Source organism: Thunnus maccoyii, chromosome 9, assembly GCF_910596095.1.
Source record: "Thunnus maccoyii chromosome 9, fThuMac1.1, whole genome shotgun sequence".
Classification (NCBI taxonomy): domain Eukaryota; kingdom Metazoa; phylum Chordata; class Actinopteri; order Scombriformes; family Scombridae; genus Thunnus; species Thunnus maccoyii.
Window position 1 is genome coordinate 2940305 of NC_056541.1, and position 24204 is coordinate 2964508.

Genomic DNA, 24204 nt, shown 5'->3' on the forward strand with positions numbered 1-24204 from the left:
TATTAATACATTTAATTACTATTTTCTATCTTAATGACCACATTTGAAACAGTTACTTTGAAACAGAGATTTAAAAAAAAAAAAAGAAAAGTTCTTGCACACCGTTATGTCTCAATGAAATTTTTGTTGCTTTATGATGTTTTGGTCGACAGGACTGACAGTCACACTCCTACTGCACAAACAGTAAATAGCTTAAATACTTCAGGGGGAAATATTTCTTTATTTTATTGTATTTATTTGACAGGGACAGTGTTCATATGACAGAAAAAAAGAACTGTGAATGAGTTACCCTAATAGACAACAACCTAAAATTAGAATAAAATGACATAAAATTATAAAATTCATGGTACACAACAGAATTAATACAGATTAATACAGTAAACATCCACTAATGTCACATCTTATCAGTATTTGTAGTTGATGGAAATCACTTTAATATAAAAATATTGAATCATCTCTCAGTAGTTTTAATCCAAAAATAAAAACTTTGTTAGCCTGAAAACCTGCAGACTGACCTCTGCTGACCTCTGCTGACCTCTGCTGACCTCTGCTGACGGAGGATTTCAGATGTTTTGGTTTTAAAAAGCTTCAGATACACTCTTGTATGTTTCCGTGTGTGAGAAAGTGTCGTAACACCTTCGGAGGAGATAACCGGCGGCTGCATTAGTGACTTATTGACACGCGCGCACGTCACACACCCCGCGATAAACACATTTAACACACACACGCTTGTCACACACACATCGTCCTCTGATGGCGACGCAGCCATTTACATGCCAGTGTTGGTACGGAGCGGCGGTTAAGTGTTTTTAACTGATAAATGAAGCACATTCCTGTCTGGAAACACACACACACACACACACACACACGCACACACACACACACACACACACACACGCACACACACACGCACACACACACACACACACACACACACACAGGGTATCTCTAGCGTCTGCTCGGCTTGCAGACGACGAGAAGATTTACTCTCTGTAATAAGGTCAAAAGGTGAAAACACTGTTAGTATACCTCAGACGCACTTTCTGTCTCACACACACACACACACACACACACACACAGACACACACACACACACACACTCTCAGCTGTTGGTTGACGTTGTGCAGGCCGATCACTGACAGCTGTCACTCAGAAACAGAGTGTTTTCACTACAAAACAACAAAAATATTCTCATTTTAGCGTTCCACAGACTTGTGAGACTGAAGCTCAGATGACTCAAACCCCCAGAGAGAGGTCACCATCAGGACCTGAATCCAGTTTGTAATCCTCAAGTGTGGATGCCCAAAAATTTAAAGTATGAATGCATCAATCCGATACATATCAGTGCCAATACTGACCTTATTATGATGTATATCGATGGCCAAAGTGCAAAACCTCCTATCTGCAGAATTTTCTGATTGGTGGATTTTACTTTGGATGATGTGAACAAGGAAGGTTTTGCTCATATTCAGTCTGATGATAGACAGATAATCTCGCCCTTCGTTGTGACAGAAAAGTCACACAACAAAACAAAAACACAACACAGAGTCCCTGAGTGTGTAGAGAGGCTGCAGCACGAGTGAGTTACACAATCACTGAACATTCATCTCCAGTGGACGAGGAAGCAAAAACACTGAATTTAAGGAATTCTGACCCTAGTATACTACAATGTAGTAACTATTACATTTACTACGTCTTTTTTACCTGGAAACAAACTTAATTTTTATTTTTAATTTAGTTTAAATTATTAACTGAATTTAGAGCATCGTTTCGTAGAATCTCTTCCAACTTGCACCAAGTGCAAAAGCTCCTATCTGCACTTTGTGAGGCGTTAATATCTATAACACATAATATAATAATATAGTCCAAAAACAGTGTGTTATGTAAACAGGTATCCTTAACAAATAAGGATTATGGCAGACTGGTATATGTAAAAGTTTAGTCAGGATACTGGTTTAAAACCATTTCAGTTTTTTGGGGGGTTGGGGTTAGAAGAAACCCCCCCTGATCTCAACTATAGTTAAAATAATTCATAATTTCTTAGTCAGGATACTGTTTTGAAATCATTGCAATTTTTTTAATTACAGCACATAATGACACCTGTTGTCCTCGCGGGTCAAAACTGACCCGATGACAACAGGACGGTTAAAGACAGAAACGTCTGAAATGTGAAAAAGTTTGATATAATGAAAAAAAAAATATTTGCAAAGTCTGAATGAAGCAAACAGTTCCTCCTCCATGCCTCCCTGATGCATGAAACTGTGTTCTTGTGAGAGTGTGTGTGTGTGTGTGTGTGTGTGTGTGTGTGTGTGTGTGTGTGTGTGTGTGTGTGTGGACAGTGACAGAGCAGTAAGTACTGACAGCTGAGATCAATGAATGTAAGAGAGAGTAATCCACCCTCTAAAACACACACACAGGCCGTCACTCTGTGTGTGTGTGTGTGTGTGTGTGTGTGTGTGTGTGTGTGTGTGTGTGTGTGTGTGTGTGTGTGTGTGTGTGTGTGTGTGTGTGTGTGTGTGTGTGTGTGTGTGTGAGAGAGAGTTAATCCTCTCCTCTTACCTCAGGTCTTCTGGTTCTTGTAAATGTAAAGAGGCAGAGACAGACAGATTAGACTCCGTCTTCTACGTCAGTGTCAGTAAAAAGTTCAAGTAAATAATCATATTTATTCTCTTTCTGTAACCTAGCAACCTCTTCATCAGTGTCTGTTTTAATTAAGTTAAGACCTTCCTCTTAAATGTCCCGTAAAGTTTTAGAAAAATCACTTTTCACTCTGTCTGACACTATTTATAACAAATATATAACTAAGACAACACAAAGTTCTGAGTTTGAACAAAGTTTGTTCTGCAGCGGTTGATCTACGTCTTAAAAGTTTAAGAAGTTAAAGACACAGATGACGGTAATAATTGATGATATTTTGTAGATTTGATTCTCTATATTAGACACTAGTAAAGTTATTCTTGAGTTTCTGATACTGATCAATAAGTCTGTTAAATTCAGCTCCACGATGTTAGAAAATGTTGCTTATGAGCAGAAATATCGGCTCAAAATTAAATATATTTAGGTGGAAATTAGAACTGCAAGAATTAATCAATTAAAAGATTAGTCGACAGAAATTTAATCAGCAACTATTTTGATAATTGATCAATTATTTTAGTAATTTTTAAAAAAAAACAAAAATGTATCTGAAGACCTTTGACGCTGAGAAAATTTTAACAGTAATTTTTCACTATTTTCTGACACAAAATGATTCATCGAATCCAGAAAATAATCAGATTTATTACTTGCAGTCTGATTATACGTGACTTGAATAATCTATTAATCATTTTAGTCGTTCGTTTTAAGCAAAAATGCCAAAAACTTATCTGGTTTCAGTTCATTAAATGTGATGATTTAATACGTTTCTTTGTCATAAATGACAGTAAAGTGAATATTTGAGGATTTAAGACTTTTGGTCAAACAAAACAAAATATGTGACGACCTTTGACTGAGCGAAATTATATTATTCTTTGCGTTTTCTGACCATTTATAGACATGAAGAAAATAATTGGCAGATGAATCAATAACAAACATAGCCGTTAGTTGCAGCTCTGCTATAAATAATAATCTGCAACTATTTTGACAGTTGATAATATTATCATTTCAGTAAATTTACTGCTTCTCTCTGTCTGGTATGACACTCAACTGAATATCTTTGGATTTTTTCGACTGTTTGATGTTACGTTGGATCAAACAATTCTCAAGAAAATAATCGCCTGATAAATCAATAATGAAAAAAATCCTTTGTTGCAGCCCGAGTGGAAATCAGTGCCGATGTTCCTTTGAGCAAAGAGCTGAACAGCAGCGTCCAGTGTGATGAGCGGCGGTCTCAGTGTGATGTCTGTCCCCGACAAACCGAAGCTCAAACAAGAATCATTTATTGAGCTTTAAGAAACTGAAGCTGTGGTGGAAAAAAAAAAAAATCCAGTTTTGTCACGATTGTTGTGCTCAGATGGAAAAATGACAGCCGGAGCCGGGTGGGTGGGGGCGGGGGGGGGAGGGGAGGGGGGGGAGTGAAGGCCTGCAGCCTGGCAGTGTTTGCAACATTTTCTAGCTGTTGAACTAAACAACATGTTATATTTGGCCGTTTGTCTTGCAGATGGAATTTTGTAGCGATGGATTCGATAAACACAGGCAGCAAAAACGTCTTTGACAGAACAGCATCAAGCTAGAAACCAGCTGCTGGTCCGGAGAAGCTCCAGTTCACTGCTCTGCTTCAGATGTTTCACTGTACAGACGGACAGCAGAGCCTCACACAGGTGTCAGATATAATAAGACTGCTCAGCCAGTATTAAACAGATAATAACCGAAGAATAATACCGACATTAACACTAAATTAGAAGTGAAACAGGTCTGCAGCTGTTTAAAAGCAGCAACAACGACAATCTGAACATCACTGATAGCAGTGAGGAAGCGTTTCACTCCTTAAAACATCTGACAACTCATTGTGTGGTTTTTTTTTTTTTTTTGGATCTGGCAGGCCACCTTCGGGGTGCTTCCCGCCCTGCTTTTTTTGGAAAGGGGAAACCACAGTTATGCGGAGTAAAGTGGAGCAGGACTACGCGGGAGGCTGTTAAACGTGCTGTGATTTGTTTAAATAGACGTCAGTGACAAATGGCTGAGAGTAACAAAAGCTTTAAACAACAGCAGAGTGCAGGAGTTTCATTAGAGGCTGCAGGGAACACAACACACACACACATACTGCTATACTTGTGAGGACAGTCAGTGACATAAGGCTTTAACCTAAACCTTATTCTAACCTTAACCCTAAAACCACGTCTCAACCCTCACAATCAGACACTGGTGCTTTATTACTGGTCCTCACAGAGATACAAGAACACTCACATCATTCCCAACTTTATGTAAACAGAGCACTCAAACAAAACGAGGATGAAGGGAAGCACTGGAGACAAAAGAATAAATTAAAGACTTATTGCCTCATTGGTAAGATTATTGTAAACAAAGGAAGCATATTGGACGCACTGATGTCCTCAAATGTAAGACAGCATTTCTCATCAGCCCCGTTTCTCCCTGTCTGCTCACTTTACACGAGGAGAAAAAAGATTTTTACCATCAGTCGTTAAATGTGTCCTAAATACTACGACTTCCCATCACAGTTTACTGTTTGTGCAGCTTGTATACAACAAATGAAGCCAACTATACGTCTTTTACTCAACAGAAATAACACAAAACCTCCCCTGACGGATGTCGTATCATCTGCAACCGCTGCCTCGTCTTCTGCCAGTTTATTCTACATATAATAATAATAATAATAATAATAATAATATATTTTATTTATAGAGCGTTTTTCAAGATATTCAAAGACGCTTTACACAACAAAAAACATCCTGAGAAACTAAAAAAGTAGCACAGGACATGAAATTAAAAGCAGTTATAAACAGCTGAGTTTGAGTAACTTGTTGCAGTTTGTTTCTGCTGCGTGTTGCATTGTGGGACAATAACATCCACCCAACGCACCCTCAAACATCAACCCTATTTATAATGTCTTCTGTCTGGTTTGAGTACTTCTTCTTTTGTCATTTATTCAGTGTAAACACACTACAGACTCAGAACCTGATAGAATTAGTGAGACAGTGTTTCCTTTCTTTTTTCTTTCTGACATCAATGTAAACACTGAAGTCTTAAACTCTGTTTGTTCTAAAATAACAGCACCTTCCTCCATCTTTGTTGTTTAGTGCTCTTTATTGACACTCTTTACCTGTTAGTCAAACGGTGCGGTTGGGACTGTTACATTTTCTTCCATCTGTGGTTTAAGCAAGTTTCATTATTGCAGAATATTGAACACAACATACAAGAGCTTGACATTACACACAACCAGGAATCAAAACCATCCACTTCTTTTAATGTGAAATTGCAATTTGTGCTAAAAAAAACCCCCAAAAAAACAAAAACAAACTTGAGTGGAAATTTAACAAAAAAAGTTGAAAAGTTGAAAAACCAAAAAAAACAAACAAACGTAACGTTCCATCATGTTTTCCATCGTTTGAGCTTTGACTGCCGCTCTCTTAATGACGTCATCTCGTTGTGTCCTCTTCTTCTGCATCAGTTTAATGGCACCAATGGGAAAATTAGCGCCACCGACTGTTTATCTCCAGATATTCACACAACAGGATGGAAACTGGATCAGTGATTCACATTTTCTTTTGCAGATTTTCTGGAAATTCAGTTAAAATATGAGATACATTTGGATGGAAACTTATGTTGATGGAAACAACAAGAGAAAATAAAGTTTATAGGACACATTCATAAAATAAATATATTAAAAATTAAAAAGCGTGAAGAGAAACAGACTTATTAAGGATTTACATTAGTTAATTATGGGCATCAAGACAATAACGGTTCTTCATTTGTCTTAAAGAGTGAAAGAGACATTGGATTTTTTTTAAAAAAGGCAGAAATTTGACATAGAAAATAATAATTATTGTGTTTAGAGTGAAAATCTGTCTTATGTTCATTCCAAACAAACAGGAAATTTAAAATACATTATTTCCTTTACGTTAAGGAACAACTGCTTTATTATTTTTAGGGTTTAGAGCAGCAAAAGGAGATTCAAGAGCTGGTTAAAAGTGAAAGAGGAATATATTCATTCATTTATATGCATATATGTGATTTGGCATAAAGTATTTTAATGCTGGTTTACATTTTAAACAAATTTTAATTTAATCTTTTCTGATTCAGAGACAAACAGAAACTATTTTGTATGTTTAAATGATAAAAAAATCTCAATTTAGAAAGTAAATAGTAGAAAGTCATGCCAATCAATACAACATACATGTATAAAACGAACACGCTAACGATTCAGATAAAAGCAGAAGAGCTGCAGACAAACAGACGGCGACAGACATTAAAGTGCTTACATGCAGAGAATAATAAATGAGGCTGTTTCCTTTGATTCTCGCAGTCATTTACAGCATTGATTGTTTGTTGGCTGTATGGACAGCAGAGAGGGCCGCTATTGGCTCAGGTCATCACCTTATAAACACACTGAACGCCTCCTCAATACAGTCACACTGCATCACCACGGATGGATGGAGGGATGGATTAATAATGAACACACACACACACACACAGAGACGGAGGCTGAAGGAGATCGACTGTTTTTAACTGCTTATTGTCTTCAGATATCTGTTGATTTATTTACTCATTTTTAATTCTTTCATTTTTATGGTGATTTTACCCTGAAAATTCAGATTCCAAAGTCCGATTTTTCCAAAGTCCAGTAGAAGAATTATTACTACTATCAGGTGTACACTCTCAATCTCTTGCCAACGTTCTCTAGGAGCATGGATTATGCAATTTATTTAAATACTTCATCTATTTATTTTGTCTACAGGGCAGCATTACTTGATTTTATCTAGAAAAAGACAAAGAACTACTGTTTCAAGGGACACTGTAACTGGGACCAGGATCATATACTCTACTGTATACTGTATGATTTACTACTTCACACTCTTTAGTTTTCCTCTGAATAAATTGACTAATAGACTACAAACTTAAAGCCCTCTGGTTCCCCTACAGGCTGCCAGAGTGTTGGATGGTACAAAACAAAGATTGTGTTTTAATTCAATTTTTTATTCTATTAATGTAATTACGCATGTAAAATGGAAGAAAATAGTCTTCAAGTGTGAAAATGCGAGATAATAAGTTTGTGTAGACAACTGCATTGATTACATACGATGACTGAAAAAGTGTCTGAAACCGATCCAATCACCTGCTGCTGTGAACATGTTAACTATATTTATAATGATTTACCCAATTTCAGTTTAAAATTTAAAATTTGACTATAGCTGAACTGTGATTGGGGAAATAAATTACACAATAAATAAAAACAAAGTATAATTTTTTGTATTTTATTTCTGATATCAGTTAGACTGGTTGTTGTCAGTGTGGATTACATCCAGCTGGATGAGGTTTCATTCCACTGAGGAAGAAAAACAACACAATACGTCGTAATGTAACAACATATAGTGACGTTTGAATAACAGACGCCATCTGGTGGCCGTAGTAATTATGACTTGTAACAGTGGTGCAGCTCAGATGACGTAGATATATAAGTTGACAAATTTCCTCAGTCAGAGGTGGTGGGCTGGGTAGATGGTATAACCATGGATAGATTATAAGAACTGGATACTGGACTCAAAGATGGCACCTATTCAATCGAATGAGAATTGCTCGCCTGGTGCATTAGCCAAAATGTTTTCTAGCTTCCAGTTTTGCTTCCGTGTTGTGCCTTTCTAGGCTCTAGGAAAGTTTAACAAATACAAAACCTTCATGGATTAACAATACATAATGCAAAGAGTAATAATTGACCCTATTTGCAGTTGGAGGTGTCCTGTCAACAGTTTTATAAATGTCTTTTTTTTTTATAGTGGTGGTCTACGGGGAAATGCTTTTTGGGTTGGATTTTTTTCACTGCAATTCTGCGAATGACCACTGGGAAAAAATGGCGGCAAGGGTACATCCACACAGGAAACAGCTGTTCATTTCCTGTTTCCAACCACAAGTGTCACATTTCCAACTGTGAGACGAGACAGTTTTTAAAAACCCTAACTATGATCATCCCCTAACCTTATTATTGTAGCCATGGCGACAAAGGTGGCCTAACTTTAAGGAAGCAGTAACTTTAACCCACAATACTAACCTTAACAAAGTGATCATTTTAACCCAGACCATGATCTAAATCTAACCAAGTGATTTTTATGCCTAAACCCTACCAGACCTTAACCACAGCGTTGTCACAGCATAAAACATCATTATTGTTTAACAGTGATGTGTAACAGTTTTTTTTTAAGTACAGACAAATGATGTTGTCCTGCTGATTACTGCTGATAGAGGTGCCAGATTAGAAAATGCTCCGGTGTCATTCAGGAGTCACATGATCAAACAATGTATTTGGTCATTTAATTTGGAGGACTTACTGGAATTCTGGGTTAGTGCATTACCAATACTACGGCTAAAATGTAAAGTTTCTCCTGGTGGCACTAGAGGAAAGGTATGGTCATTAAAATAAAAAGTGTTCATTCTCTGGAGAATGTGATCAGTAAATTTTATGGCAGTCTGACCATTAGATTTTAATTTTTCATGTGTACAAAAGCAACTTATGGCCTTGCTAGAGGAAAGGCCAAAATCATTGAGATTCATCATATGAGGTCCATGAAAATTCACATAAACTTGTTCTGTAGTCTGGTCAGTGCCTGTTGAAATATTTTGCTCTGGACAGATGGCCACAAGAGTCGGGAAAAAGCTTCTTCCTTCTCTCACTAAATGGAGACTTGTTTAGTTTATGTTCCACGTTCATGCATCTTGTTTCATGCATTATCCTCCAATGTCACACTGAAAAAGTATTTTTAGACATCAGAACTTGTTTTTATGGCTGAGACGTTGGCAGACGGAGCAGCGAGGCTTTTAAGCAGGTGTAAATCAGGTTTGTATAAAGTTTAACACCCAGCAGGCCTGTAATAATCAGCTCTGGCAAGACTGCATATAAGAGGCTAATGATTTGTTACTGCGTTTTGTTTAAAACATTTTAAATCAACTGGAATTATTTCTCTTTGTCTCAGCTGCAAGTGCAGGACTCATAATCATTTTCAGTCGCAAAGGTTTATTCTAAATTCTTGAACTTAAACATGATCACACAATTAAGTGATAAATCTCCAAATATATACAGATTTTTTGACTTTGTTTTACCATAAATATCCTGTTACGACCTGTAGTTTTACAGTTCAACACTTAACCTTATGTTTGGATATGAAAACTCTTATTAAAAGGAAGGTTGTTTACTTTCAGCTCAATGACATAAAACTGTTTGACAATATCTTCTCTTAATAACATTCTTGATAAGAGACTTCTCATTCACACTCATAACTTTTTTCCAGTTAAATTTTTATTCAAAAGAAAAGATATATATAAAAATTGCTATAAAAGCAAAGCCAAAAAATTCATCAATGGCCCAGACAGTACTGTGTCCATACATTAACTTAAGATTGTACTTAAAAGTGTTGGGGAATCCTATTCAGGAAGTTAATGAACTATGAACAAACCAATTCTTTTCACTCTGTGGGATTTCCTTTTATTGCAAATGTTAATTTACATAAAAAGTCTGCTTGATAGTAATTTTAATAGTTTTTTTGTCCCCTGAATTTGGAATAAAGATAACTTTTTTCTCACTCTGTAAGTTACATGCAGTAGAAAATATATCAACATAAGTTTGGATACAAGAATCCCATGTCCTTCAAAAAATATATTATGACAGTAGGACATTAACTATGACATTATGTTCATCTATCGCACTTACATTTTAATGCAGTCAGTAGTCACTTAACTGTCTTTTAACTACATGGATACACTTTCCACTTATTTTTTAAATACATTTTTTATATTTAGTTGTTAAATCCCATACCCCACCGCCTTTGCCCCAGTTCTGTATGCCCAGTTCTTCATTGGTGTAAAAACAATTGAAAAATGTTACTGGTGGGAATGATTTTATTTTATTGGTTTATATGACAGAAAGAATAAATATTGAGACAGAAAAGAATCAATTAAATAAATAATAAAAGTAATGACTAATAAACAAGGAAGACATTTTTTTTTTTAATTTAATTTAATTTTTTATGGCCATATTTGACCATAGAAATTAAATGAAAGGACAAACCTTATAAATTTCATAAATACAACATGGTAATTATATATATATTGCATAGTTTAAATTAAAATGTTTTTATTTTACGAGTTGATAGGAGGAACTACTTAACGCTGCGCACATTACCTATAGTTGTAACATCGTGAGTGTTTAGCAGAGTGATGGCGGAGTGATACGGCAGTGACGACGTGTCGTATAACGGTTTTCTGTTCAGGTTTGAGGCGGACATCTTAAAGGTTGGACTTCATTATCTTTACCCACAACTCGAAATTAATTGTAATGTATACGTAGTTACCTGTTAAATATTATTCAGTGTGTTTATATTGTCTATATTTTTGGAACATTAGTGGTTAAATATGTGCTCCAGTTTTTACCACAAGATGGCGGTGCTTCCCTGAGTGAAGCGGTCGTCGTGTAATGGCGCCAAACGACTGCTAGATGACAGGAACACAGGTTAGCTAGTTTCACCCTGTTTTCTAAAGATTAGTATCCATCAAAAGAGCCTATTTGTGGTCAAAATGATTACAGTTCAATGTTAAGGGAGGTGCTGTCCTGTTTTCCTCTCAGATAGACGTGTTTTACGTGTGTCTAGTAACGTTACTGACGCTACTAAAGTTTGTGTTAGCTAACTAACGTTAGCATTGGTGGAAGAAGTATTCAGATCCTTTACTGCAGTAAAAGTACCAATACAGCAATGTAAAAATACCACATTACAAGAAAAAGTCCTGCATGAAAAATCCTACTACTGTAAAAGTACGTAAGTATTATGAGCTTGATGTAGTTAAAGTATTGCATTAAAAGTACATAAGTATTATCAGCTTGATGTAGTTAAAGTATTGCATTAAAAGTAGTGGTTTGGTCCCTCTGACTGATATATTATTATATATGACATCATTAGATTATTAATAGTGAAGCATCAGTGTTAGAGCAGCATGTTACTGTTGTAGCTGCTGGAGGTGGAGCTAGTTTACACTACTTTATAAACGGTTAGCTAGTTTAGTCCAATGGTTCCCAACCTAGGGGTCGGGCCCCTCCAAAGGGTCAGCAGATAAATCTGAGGGGTCGTGAGATGATTAATGGGAGAGGAAAGAAGGAAAAACAAAGTTCTGATACACATATCTGTTTTCAGTTTTTGGACTTTTTCTCTAATCTTTGATTTTTGGTGAAATATTGGATCATTTGAACATTTATTGAAATGAAAGCATGTGAGAAGTTTAGAGGGAAAAATCACTATTTGGTGGAGCTGTTAACAACTCATAGACATGTGAAATATGACCCCGACTACACACTGCTTTTTGTCAAAAGTGACGTCAAAAGCCAAAAAGGTTGGAAACAACTGGTTTCATCTTTAACAATGTGTTGTATTTTAAAAGCTTGTTATATTATCCATTGTGTCAAATCTTCATCTGAAAAGTAACTAAAGCTGTCAAATAAATGTAGTGGAGTAGAAAGTACAATATTTCCCTCTGAAATGTAGTGGAGTGGAAGTATAAAGTAGCATCACATGGAAATACTCAAGTAAAGTACAAGTACCTCAAAACTGCACTCAACCACTGTACAGTAGTTTAGTTAAATGTACTTAGTTACTTTCTACCACTGCTAACTAGATCAACTTTAGCTCCATCAAAATGAATGTTGTCCAGCTTTCTTTGTATGTAATGGTTCCTTCATACTGCTCATAATCGGTTAGCATCAACTGTCCTGTTGTTCGGGACAAAACAAGACATTTGAAGACGTCATCTTGGACTTTGGGAAACTGTGATGGAAATTTTTCTGACATTTGTGGACCAAACAACTACTTGATTATTCCAGAAAATAATCAACAGATAAATCGATAAAGGAAAGAATTGTTAGTTGCAACAGTTTTAAATGGCTGACGACAAAAACTGATGTTTTTTCTGCAGGTGCACGTTCCATATTTGAAAGAATCATAAGGCGTCAGGGTGGTTTATAGGATGAATAATTGACAGAGCTCATTTCTCACAATGTCTTGAGAGATGAGACCTGAGAATTTTTTTTTGTAAGAAGGTATTAATTTTAAAAAAAATCAAATATAAATATAAATATTCATGTTGTAACAAGTACAGCTGTCTCATCTATTTCGTTAATGAACTAATTTTTTCACTCATTTTTCAATCAAAAACATCAAACATTTGCTGGTTTAGCTTCTCAATTGTAAAGACTTGACGTTACATGAAATATCTTTTTGTTAGTCAGATAAAACAAGGAATTTAAAGATGTCACTTGGGCATTAGGAAACTGTGATTGACATTTTGATGTTATGACCTTTTATAGATGAGAAAGTATCTAGAAATATCATCACTATATGTATTACTTCTAACTATAACCCTGTTTTTTTTAATGTAGGGCATAGAAGTTATGACAGTAATTAATCATGACGAGCAGAGCAGTCCTGTCTGTATATGTACCACCTTCAAATCTAACCCTGTATATTTGTGTGTTCCAGATCTACGATGCAGAGGGGACGTTACAGCACTTTATCGATGGTAATGATCCCAGTAAGTCCAGCTGGATGAGGTATATCCGCTGTGCCAGACACTGTGGAGAGCAGAACATGATGGTTGTACAGTACAGGTAAGAATAAGTTTACTTCTCTGACTGATATGTGGTAGTTTCCTAAAGTGTCCTTTATGGTACCAGGAGTGTATAAAAATACATGTACTGCTTGTACTGTTCCTCCCAGCAATTTTTAAAACTGATCCACCTACCAAATAGTGCCAAATATCTCCATATCTTGTTGTGGAGACATGTTATTATTGAAGAATAGCACATTAACTAATATCTTCATAATAAAATCCTCCCACTGGTTCGTTTGTGGAAAGCTTCTCATGTGAAGCAGCAACAGCAGGACATTTTGATTTTTCATCTGCAGTAACTGCTCTCAAACAGCTCAAAATGATGAGGATTACTTTAAGGCTGATATCTGATATGCAAGTCCAACCCACAGAGATTCGGTTCAGCTACAAAAGTACTGAGAGCAGAACACAGAGAGGTTTTTAAAGAACAGCTCTCTGTCTGGTCCCCAGCAAAGACACATGCGTTGAGTCGCACAAGACACAGCTTGTTTGAGGAGGGAGATTGTAACAGGTTGGCCGCAGTCAGCCGCGTTACCAAGCAGGACCACAGCAGCGCGGCTCGGCACGGCTGTCCCCCGCTGTGAGGCTGTAGTGGAAACACATGTTATCACAATGAAGTTTGACACAGCGTGGTTGAAACAGACCAACCCAGGAAAATGAAAAAACAACCTTAGTGGTAAAATCAAAAAAGACTCTGTGACAAACATTGCAGACATTAAAGCACTGTCACCCCCCCCCCAACAAATAAATGGACTGAATGACACCTGAACTAAACCAGTTTTCCTTAGGGTTGTTTTTTTTCCTACAAACACTACGCCATCAGAATAATTTGAATGATGCTATAATTACATAAACCTTTTACACACAAGAGCATATTGGCATCTGCAAACTGGCTACCATTAGCCGGTAACAGTATCTTTGCTACTTCAATCAATCTTTTAAAAGAAAAAAAAAACATGATTATAAAGAATACAGAAATGCTAGAAGTAACAATGAAATGTGACTTTATACAGACTGGTTTGTTGGCACATTTTGTAGGCCCAAATTAATAAATTCTTTCTATGCACATACATTTAAACATATACAATACTACATACCCACAATATAAAGTTCTCATCAGTTGTCTTACATTAGATTTTTTATATGAAAAAAGACAAAAATCAGCCAAGTAGGAATTAATCTGTGTTCAGTTTTAATGTAGTTTAGTTTATTTGAAGAGACACATTTCCAGAGTGAGCAGTTGAGAAATATTCTAAATGGCAAATAGATGCATCCTCCTTACATAAAATTAAATGAAAAAACTCATAAAGCTGACTAAACAGTGAGTCACTTTTAATATAATAATCATTTAATCATAATGAACATATGTTCATTAGAACGCCCCACGAAAAATAAAAGTAATAAAACAGACAACAAAAACAAATACAGGATATTTAAAATTATAATGACTATTCAGTTGAATTGTGTATTTGTATTTGATTAATAACATTAATAACATTAACATGATTATACTATTCATTCATTTTCAAACAATTGATTAACCATAAAAATACTAGAAAGATTTCCTGTACATGTTTTTTCTACATACTTTGTTAAGACCTCTGATGCAAAAATAGTAAATGTGATTCATCAAACACAACGTCTATCTGTTGTGGCCATACTTGATTAACCTGTGTGTTTTCAATGACACACAGAACTCTACACATTACACACTAAACCAAAGAACAGAGTTTATAATGTCACGTAAACTTAATAAATCAAACAACAGTGTAAATAACTGTTAACATAGAGAATGTGTTTGTTCAGCACTGAAAGAGATTTGTTACTGTTAATTGTTACTGTCCCTACTTATCCATTTACAGCTCAGACTATATTACTGTATTTCTAATTAGTTAGAAAATGAAGCATTGGATCAATTACAACAATAATAATAAACAGAACAACATTATTATCCATTGCAATACGTCCTCTTGTTTCAGTTTCCTTGTCGTGTTTTGCTTCATATCCTTTATTATATCTTAATGTTCTTGGTTGAGAGTTGTTATTTTTTCATCATGGTCCTGATTTAGTCTTGTTATATTGTTATCAAGCTGCTGTGTCAGATCCTTCAGTTTGTCCTCATCATCTTGTTTCAGATCTTTTATTTGCTTGAGGTGTATTCTACCTGCCCAATACACCTCCACCTTCAAAACATACTGTGTCAAACCAAATATGAACACACTCCTGCTCCTTAGACATTACAGCTGTAAAACATAACTTAGACTACGCTTCTGAACATGCAGCATGCTCAGATTAGAAGATGCAATTTATCAGCTGTGTAAGAAAAAAAAGTTTAGATCCAATTCTGGGCAGCAACTGTAATGCCATATTCATTATTGTTAAGATTTAAACATGTAGTTTATTTTCATAAATTAGAAACATGATGAATACAATATAAAGCTTATGCAGTAACCACAACTGAATCCAAGAAAAAATTGAATGCTTAGTTCATTCGTTATCTAGGAAAACAGTGTGAGGAAAAAAGGCATTATTAAGTCTTTAAAGGTGCAATATGTAAGAATTATATATGAATTTCAGTGTACAACATTCAAAAATTAACTAAAATTATCAACAGAATGTGAAGAAATAACAGTTCATGTCATGTCAAAGACGTCTGTGTATTGTGTTGCAGAGATATCTACTGAAGTTAGCATGCTAACCAGCTAGCTCCGGCCTGTTCTGTCGCATAACACCCATTGTACCTCAAGAGGCGATAGTGAGTCACTGTAGTGTCCAGTCTCCCCTCAGTCCAACATGATAGGATGTAGAAGTAGCACTTCGTGTTCTAGGTTAGATTTATTCAGGCATACTTAGTCAAAATCCTAAGCTGTGTCTCAAATCACATACTTCCTTTAGTGCACTTCCATGTAGTATACTGTGTACACTACTACTTGTGTAGTGTGTCAACTTCGACAGGTTAGAGTTGTCTCAAATCAAACATGGCCGTTGTGCACTTACTGGAAATGACGATTGCAAATTAGCATCAGCTAGCGTTAGCACTTGCTTTATCGTTTGTGTTACCAAATCATTACAGACTGCTAAATTAACCCAATAAACATACTGATGGGTTATATCTGACAACAGTATAGTGGTGCTTGGTGCTAAAAAACACATGTATAACTTACATTTGTATACTGTGGCAATGTTCACCATGATTACTCTACTTTTTACCGTTTTGAGTACACCATCCGGGTACTCACAGTGCACTGCATTTTTCCATACTTCTCAGTGTGAACGCACTTATGCACTCAAAATGTTAAGTGTAAGTACAGAAGTACGCAATTTGAGACACAGAAATAGTTACCTAGTTTAACCTAGCATAATATAGCATAGCCCCAACACTGTTGATATGCTGCCCCCAATTGGTTTGCAGTGTGGAGTATGAATTCAGGAATTCTTACATATTGCACCTTTAAGGCATTTCTTTGGCATTTTACAGTAATTCATTTTACTGATAAGTATTTTAGTTCAATATTTAAAATATCTCTTAAGTGTTATAAGGAAAATGGGTAACTGTGAAAGACAAACCTTTTTAATATTCTTTCACTAACTTGTGGTCTGTTTACAAAGTTAAAATGCCCATTTTTCTGTTAAAGAAAAGGTATAAAGATATAATGTAATTATTTCCAGTGATTTATAGAGTATATGTAGGACAGTTGAGGCCCCGGCACCATGTAAGTTCAGTTTTAATGATTTGATGTAAGTAAAAAGAAAAACTTTTTTTTGGTTATTTTCTTTGGTTTTGTTTAGGCCAAAGGAGAAGATAAAAATAAACATATATGAGACATGGGATGTTTGCCCATTGGACAGTTCATTTTAGCCAAAACTAGGAAAATAACAGACTTAATTCTGTCAGTGTACACTGGCAATTAGGATTAGTGTTTTAAATAAATTGTATGTAGTAGGGCTTGGCGATATGACCAAAATCTCATATCCCTATATTGCTATGAAGTGTGTGATTTGCATCATAACGAAATAAACAATAGAACTTAATATGAAACGATCTCTCATTACGATATATATCATCATATCGCGCAGCGCTAGTATGTATATATTTGCGCTTTGGTTTTTTCAAAACAACTTCACCAACACTGTCATTGAGCTATTCGTATGTCAGGTATTGGTTAAATAAAGTTCAGTGTAATATGTAAAAAGATACAAAACACTTTCACACTAGTCCTGTTGGGAAAGTTTCCCTAAAATGCAATTAATCCAAGATGATGACAGTCTTCATCCTTGAAGCCTTTCTTCTTCTACAAGTTAAATAATTCCATTAAAGCAAAGCGTAAATTGTGTGTGTCTTCTCTGTTGGTCATATACTCACATAAAATGATTTTCTCTGATGGTAAGATTTTTTCAGACTGTCTTTTTAGTGTAGATTATTGATAGACCCACGTTGAACACAGACACAATAGCTCCTGATGTAAAACAAAGAGCTACCACAGTCTTACATCTAAAACTTTGCTGCTTTTGTCAGAAAACATCTCATAAGATGCTGCAGGCCTTGCCTCCTGTGACTTTCTTGACATGTTCTTGTATCCAGTCATTTATTTCTTCCTCATGCACTTTCTTTAGATTATCGAATTCTTTGTTTTGAGTATGACGTCTAAACCTCAAGGTATTCATTTCTTGCGCTTGATTTTTCTTCAATCTTTCAAAGTCTTTCTGATATGCTTTGTTCCTGATCAGCTGTTGTATCATGAAATCCTTGTTTTGTTGTTGCTTTTGCTTCATATCGTCCATTTCCTCGTTGCGCTTCTCCAACAAAGCTGCAAAGTTTGCCATGTATTTGTTTTTGAATTCATTGAGGTCTTCCGCCTGCTTTCTTGCCTCCTCCTCATGTTTCTTCTTCATTTCTTCTACTTTGGTCTGAAAGTTGTCGTGTAATTCTTCCCATTTTTTTTCCTCCTGTTCTCTTCTAATTCGGTCTTCTTCTCTTCTTCTGTATTCGTATTCCTGTCTCTCTTGCTCATATTCTTCTTTTAGCTTGTTCAGTCGTATTTCTTCATACTCTTTTCTTTGTTGATCTTCTTGATATCGTTTCTCCCACCATTCTTTTCGTTCCTTTTCCCAAGTCTCTCGTTCCATTTGTATTTCTTCTCTGTACTGTATCAACTTTCTGTCTGCAGTTGTCTTGTTTTCTGATTCAGATTTAATTTTTTTTTTTAAAGATAAAAACTTTTGTTCCCATTGTTGTTGTTGAATTTGTTCTTGCTTTTTCCTCTCCCTTTTCTCCTCTGCCCTTTTTTCCTCTTCTCTTTTCTTCTTCTCCTGCTCTTTATTAATATGTTCCTCCTTTCGCTTGAGTGCTTTGTCTCTCTCTGCTCTTTCTTGTTCAATTTGTTTTCTCTTCATTTGCATTTCTTCTTCATGTTTTCTTTCAAGGTCCCTCTTTAATCTCTGTATTTCCTCTTCCTTCTCTCTCAATATCCTCTCCACTTCCTTTTGTATGGCTGCCTCAGCTTCTTGGAACATCTCTGAGGTATAGTAGCCACCACCATTTTTCCTCACCAGTGACTCCACCTTGGTCAGCAGTTGCTTAACTTGAGCACGATTCTTTTGATCATTGTTATTGAAGACCTGGTATCTTCCTCCACATTCAGTCGTCAGTTTTTTGACAAAGCCTTCACTGTCTTCCTCTATATAACTCTCAATTGTTTGGCTTTTAAGATCATCTCCTCTGGTGAATATGATGATGATGAAGTCTTGTGACTTCTTGCCAAAAAACTTCTTGATCAGCTCCACGGTCGCTTTTTCCTCCTCTGTAAAGCGACCGATCTGCAGCACCAGTAAGAAGACATGAGGCCCTGGAGCCAACATGCTGACACATTTCACAAGCTCCTGTTGAACTTCATCATTGGACAGAGTTGTGTCAAACAAGCCGGGGGTGTCGACCACAGCAACAGGCTGGCCATCGATCTCTCTTTCTTCTTTTTTGCAAAGCTTGGTCACTGACTTTAGGCATGCTTTAGAATGAAAGCATTCTTCCCCCAAAATGGTGTTTGCAGTGGCACTCTTCCCACCACCAGTCTTCCCAATCAGCACCATCCTGAGACGCTCCCTTCTCTGCACCATCCTGAGACAGTCTGGTCTCCATTTTTTAAAACCTGCCAAGGTCTTCTGCCGAGGTTGTGCAATCATGTCCTTTTTGAAGCATCTGGGATCCACAACCCTCATCTTTTCTATAGCATCAAACAAATCAGAGACCTTGTGCTTGTTCTTGATGTTGAAGACAACATATCTTTCTCCACAGCGGTGACAGAGCTCCTGGATGTCCTTGTTTTTCCTTAGAAACTCAGCAATAGCTGGAGCTGTAGGATCTGACTCCACAGTGAACAGAATCATAGTGAAGTCATTGACTCGAGAGCTGAATGTGTTCTGGATGGTCTCTAACTCTCCCTTGTCTTCATCAGTGAGGGGATCCAATGGTAAAACCAGGAGGAAGGCATGGACACCCTCAGGATCACAGAGGGAGATACACCTGAATGATTCCTCCATCACTGCCTCCTGACGTTTTCCATACAAGGCAGGCAGCTCCACCAGGGAAACCCGACGTCCGCACATCTCTCCCTGATGTCTAACACATTTTAATGAGTTTGTACCAAACTTTCTTTGTCCCAGGATGGCATCAGCTGCTGAAGTCTTCCCAAATCCAAAGTTCCCACACAACACTAAGTTCAGAGGTGGTTTTGTACATTTAAGTGCCTCTATGAGATCATCCCACTCATTGCAGTTTAGATGTCCTCCCTTGTTGTCCCTCACTATGCTCTCCATCTTTTCCATCAATTCTAGAAGATCATATTCAGGAAAGTCACTTCTATCAAAGTTGATTCTGTGGAGCCTTTGTCCGCAGTCTCTGATGATTTGATCCACTGCCAAATTCTTTCCTTTGTCATTATGGTTTATTATGACCATTGAGCATTTCAAAGCATCTTCACCGACGATACTCAGGATAAACTTCAGTGTTTCTCTGTCATACTCAGTGAAATCAGAAGGCTTCACTAACAGCAGCAGAACATTTGGTCCAGGGGGGCAAAGAGCAACACACTTCTTCATTTCATGTCTCACTTTATCCAAAGGCAGACTGAAGATGTCTGAGGTTTTCACTACTGTTAGTGGTTTTTTCTTCCACTCTCTATGAGAGACTGTACTTTGGGTTGACTTTTTTGAATATGGAAAAAAAAAAGTCCCTCTAATGAAGTTGTCAAGCATTGTCTTTTTCTGCTGGCTCTTTCCTAATATCACAATCCTGAGTTCAGGCGCTATAAAACAAAAGCAAAAACATTACAAATGTACACAAAGGCAGGGAGAACATTGTCATTATCCTCTCTTCATTCATGTCAGTCTTTAATGCATTAATTTATTATGTGTAGTAAAAGGTCTCTTTAACTACACATATAGAATACAGTTTGGGTCTTTGTACATCTTAGTAGACTCACAGGATGTTGCAGTTGCTGATGCATCCATAATTACACTTCACCGGAGTTCAGTTGGAGCAGCTCTTGGTGTCTATTAGGTTTGAGGAAAAACAAGGCAAATTTATCACACTGAAACACAATTGTGCAAGTATTATTATTACTATTAGTATTTTCTGTACACAATGTCCTGGTTACCCTGAATATTCCACAGATGTCGCTGTGGACAGTTTACTTTTTTTGTGCTTTTGGGTGAAAATACTTTTCAATGACTGTTCACAATTATCCCAAAGATTTTTATTTTTCTAATATATCTTTAGTCTGGATTTCAAACTATTATGCTAATGTCCAGCTCCATATTTTTCCTCTGGGACTCCACTAGAGTAGCTTTGCATGATTGACAGTTCAAAAAATCTCTACGATACCTCCTCATCTCACTACAAAAAACTAAATAAGGTGGCAGCTGGCTGGAGGGAGATTGCCAGTAAGCTTGAAGTATCTGGATAAGTTGCTGGCTTAGGTCACCAGTCCAAGAACCCAGTGACCCAAGAAGCCTAGCTGCTGCTGTAGATTGTCTCAGCGATGTCAACTGTTGGATGGTACAAAATTCCCTTCAACTCAACAATTCAAAAACAGAAGTCATACTGTTCAGTCCCCCTAATCCAAATAATCAGTCTTGGTCCCCTATCCACCTACATGAAGCCCACTGCCAGAAATCTCGGAGTACTGTTCGATTCAGGTCTAAGTTTCAAACCACACATAAACAAAGTTGTCCAGTCCTGCTTCCTCCAAATTAGAAACATTTCCAGAATTAAGCCAATGCTCCATCGTTCCGACCTTGAAAAAATCATCCACGCTTTAATTTTCTCTAGACTAGATTACTGCATTACTGATTATTATACCTTTCCAGTATAACACAAAAATCCCTGTTCCGCCTCCAACTAGTTCAGAACGCAGCAGCTCGGCTTCTTACTGGTTTTAACAGACAACATCACATCACCCCAATTCTGGCTTCTCTCCATTGGCTCCCTGTTCGTTTTAGAATTGATTTTAAGATTTTACTGATCACTTTTAAAGCACGTCTGGGTCTGGCTCCAAGCTACATAACAGATATGTTGACCCCATATGAGCCAGCATGCAGCCTTAGATCCTCAGGTGGGGCCCTTCTGGCTGTTCCAAAGTCGAGGCTTAAATCTAAAGGTGACCGTGCTTTCTCCATCAGGGCCCCTCGACTTTGGAACGACCTGCGTGAGGAGATAAGGCTCGCAGAATCAGTAACTTCTTTTAAATCACTTCTTAAAACCCATTTTACAGACTTGCTTTTATGTAATGTTGTCTTTTGATCATCTTTCTTTTAAACTTTTTTAAACTTCATCTTTCTTTTAAACTTTTTATCATCTCTTTATTGTCTTTCTTTGCTTTTGGCCGCCATCTTTTTAAGGTCAGATCTGTTATTGTTTTCTGTTTCATGTCTTTGCATTGTACTGCTTTGTACTGCTGTCAAAGCACTTTGTAAACTCTGTTTTTAAAAGGTGCTATATAAATTAAGTTATTATTATTATTATTATTATTATTATATTGTATATCATTTCCAGTAAAGAAACATCTAAATATCACAATAAAAACATTTTTTCTGTTTAAAAAGTACAAACATAGGATAACAAGCTCTCACCCATCTTTTACTTGAGTGGTTATGTCTCCAGTCTAGTAGGTACATAGTTTGTTTACATAACACAACAGAAGTGCATATTTAATGGACTCAGTGTCCGATGTTACGCGATACGAAGTGATAGTTGGACGCTCGTTTGCTGTTAGGGCACAGAGTAATGGTAACAATTCATATTCACCATAAAGAGGATGTGATGCATCACTGAGGAGGCTGTATGGAATTTATTCTGTTATTCCTTACAGGTTACAATGCAGATCACTTCACATAAGACCACAGTAGACAGAATACCATGTACCCGTTATCGCCATAAAAATGTGTGATTGTTCCATTTGACTTATCATTCTCAAATATGTGACTATTTTTCTGTGTCCAGCTGCAGTTACTTATTGTCTCTACACACCTGACAGTACACATTTCAATCAAACTTTGACCAGGTCATGTGAGTTAAAAGTCTTTACTTTTCTAAAAAATAGACTTTATGAAAATTAGGAAATTAATTTGTTTTACACACAAACTCATCAAGAGTTTTCAATTTACTGATTGAAATTCAAGTGAATGGGCCCAAAACTTGCATGATTTTGATGACAAAGGTGTGAGCAAGACAGACATGTCTCACAATGCAGAAAATTCTCATCCTGCCAATCAAACTTTCAAAATAAAAGCACACCACACTTAACAATTTCCCTCATTTTTAAAAAGTATAATGATCTGATCCTGACGGACCACAGTGCGAGATCCTGACCAACGCTGCTTGCAGCTTTAATTGAAGGTTAATTTTCTGGTGATGGGCCAATCAATTGATAATTGATTATTCAACCAATCAGTGTAGCTATAAAAGCAAACAAGGAAACATATTATTTCAATATTAATATGTCTGAAGTATAATCTTTTTAAAACAGAGTTCAACCTAAGTGGCTTCAGTCTAGCACAACTTCAGTATAATACTTGCAGATACATAAAATATGTACTAAAGAGCCTTAGATATACTTTTAAGCACTTCATTTTATATTAAACATAGTTGACTCAATGTTTTACTACACTTTCTTGTTTTAGAAAAAGTTTCTAATAATGAGCATCATTTTGAATAATTATTGAGTTATAAACTGATAAGATACTTGAATTTCATTCTCGCAATTTAAGTCAGGCTTGTAGCTGTAACTTATTTCCTTTTCACATAGTAAAACATGCTGCACCCAAGTTTATAGCTGTAGCTCTAATCTGTAATTGTAGATTAATTGAGGTTTTGTAATGTGTGAATCAGCAGTATAGGTTATTTACTCTTATTATAACATATGTTTTACATAAATTCTATTTGCTGTATACATTTGCTGCATTTTTTCTCTGTTCATTGTACTCACCCGATGAAATTCTTACTGCGTCATTTTTCTTCAGAGTGAATGCATAACAGTATCAGCTCCAAACTGAAAATAACTCACCTCAGGCAACCTTTTTATCAGCTGGGAGGCACGGCTCCTTGCAGGAACTGTTGCATCTTTGTACATATCAACAATGGAACAGATATGGTTGACAGACTGACCAACTCATGATTTAACCCTCTCTAGGCTGATATAAAAGTACTTATAGAGGGGAATTATATAAAAGTTAATATAATTAAAAGTCCAGTGTGAGTGGAGACAATATTTTGCTTTTACTCTGTATCTCATATCCTTTAATTGTATCCAAATTTATCTTTTTCTTAGTCCCTTAGTCACATCTTTATTTGTTCATATAAAAACTTTAAATAAGAAAGTAAATATAATATATATGTATGTCTCGCATGAAAATATC

At 36.3% G+C, this 24204-nt stretch overlaps 1 protein-coding gene across 12 annotated transcripts in view; it reads left to right on the forward strand.

Moving 5' to 3' along the window:
• The window catches only part of prdm6 (PR domain containing 6), a 144984-nt gene that overhangs the window by 44026 nt on the left and 76754 nt on the right, over positions 1 to 24204 (forward strand). For all 12 annotated transcript variants that reach the window (XR_006098028.1, XM_042420344.1, XM_042420349.1 and 9 more), the window contains exon 7: positions 13164 to 13291. Coding sequence is in view for 11 of the 12 variants with exons in the window: in XM_042420344.1 (XP_042276278.1) it covers positions 13164 to 13291 (128 nt within the window). In the remaining variant the exon portion in view is untranslated. The remainder of the gene's footprint in view (positions 1 to 13163; positions 13292 to 24204) is intronic.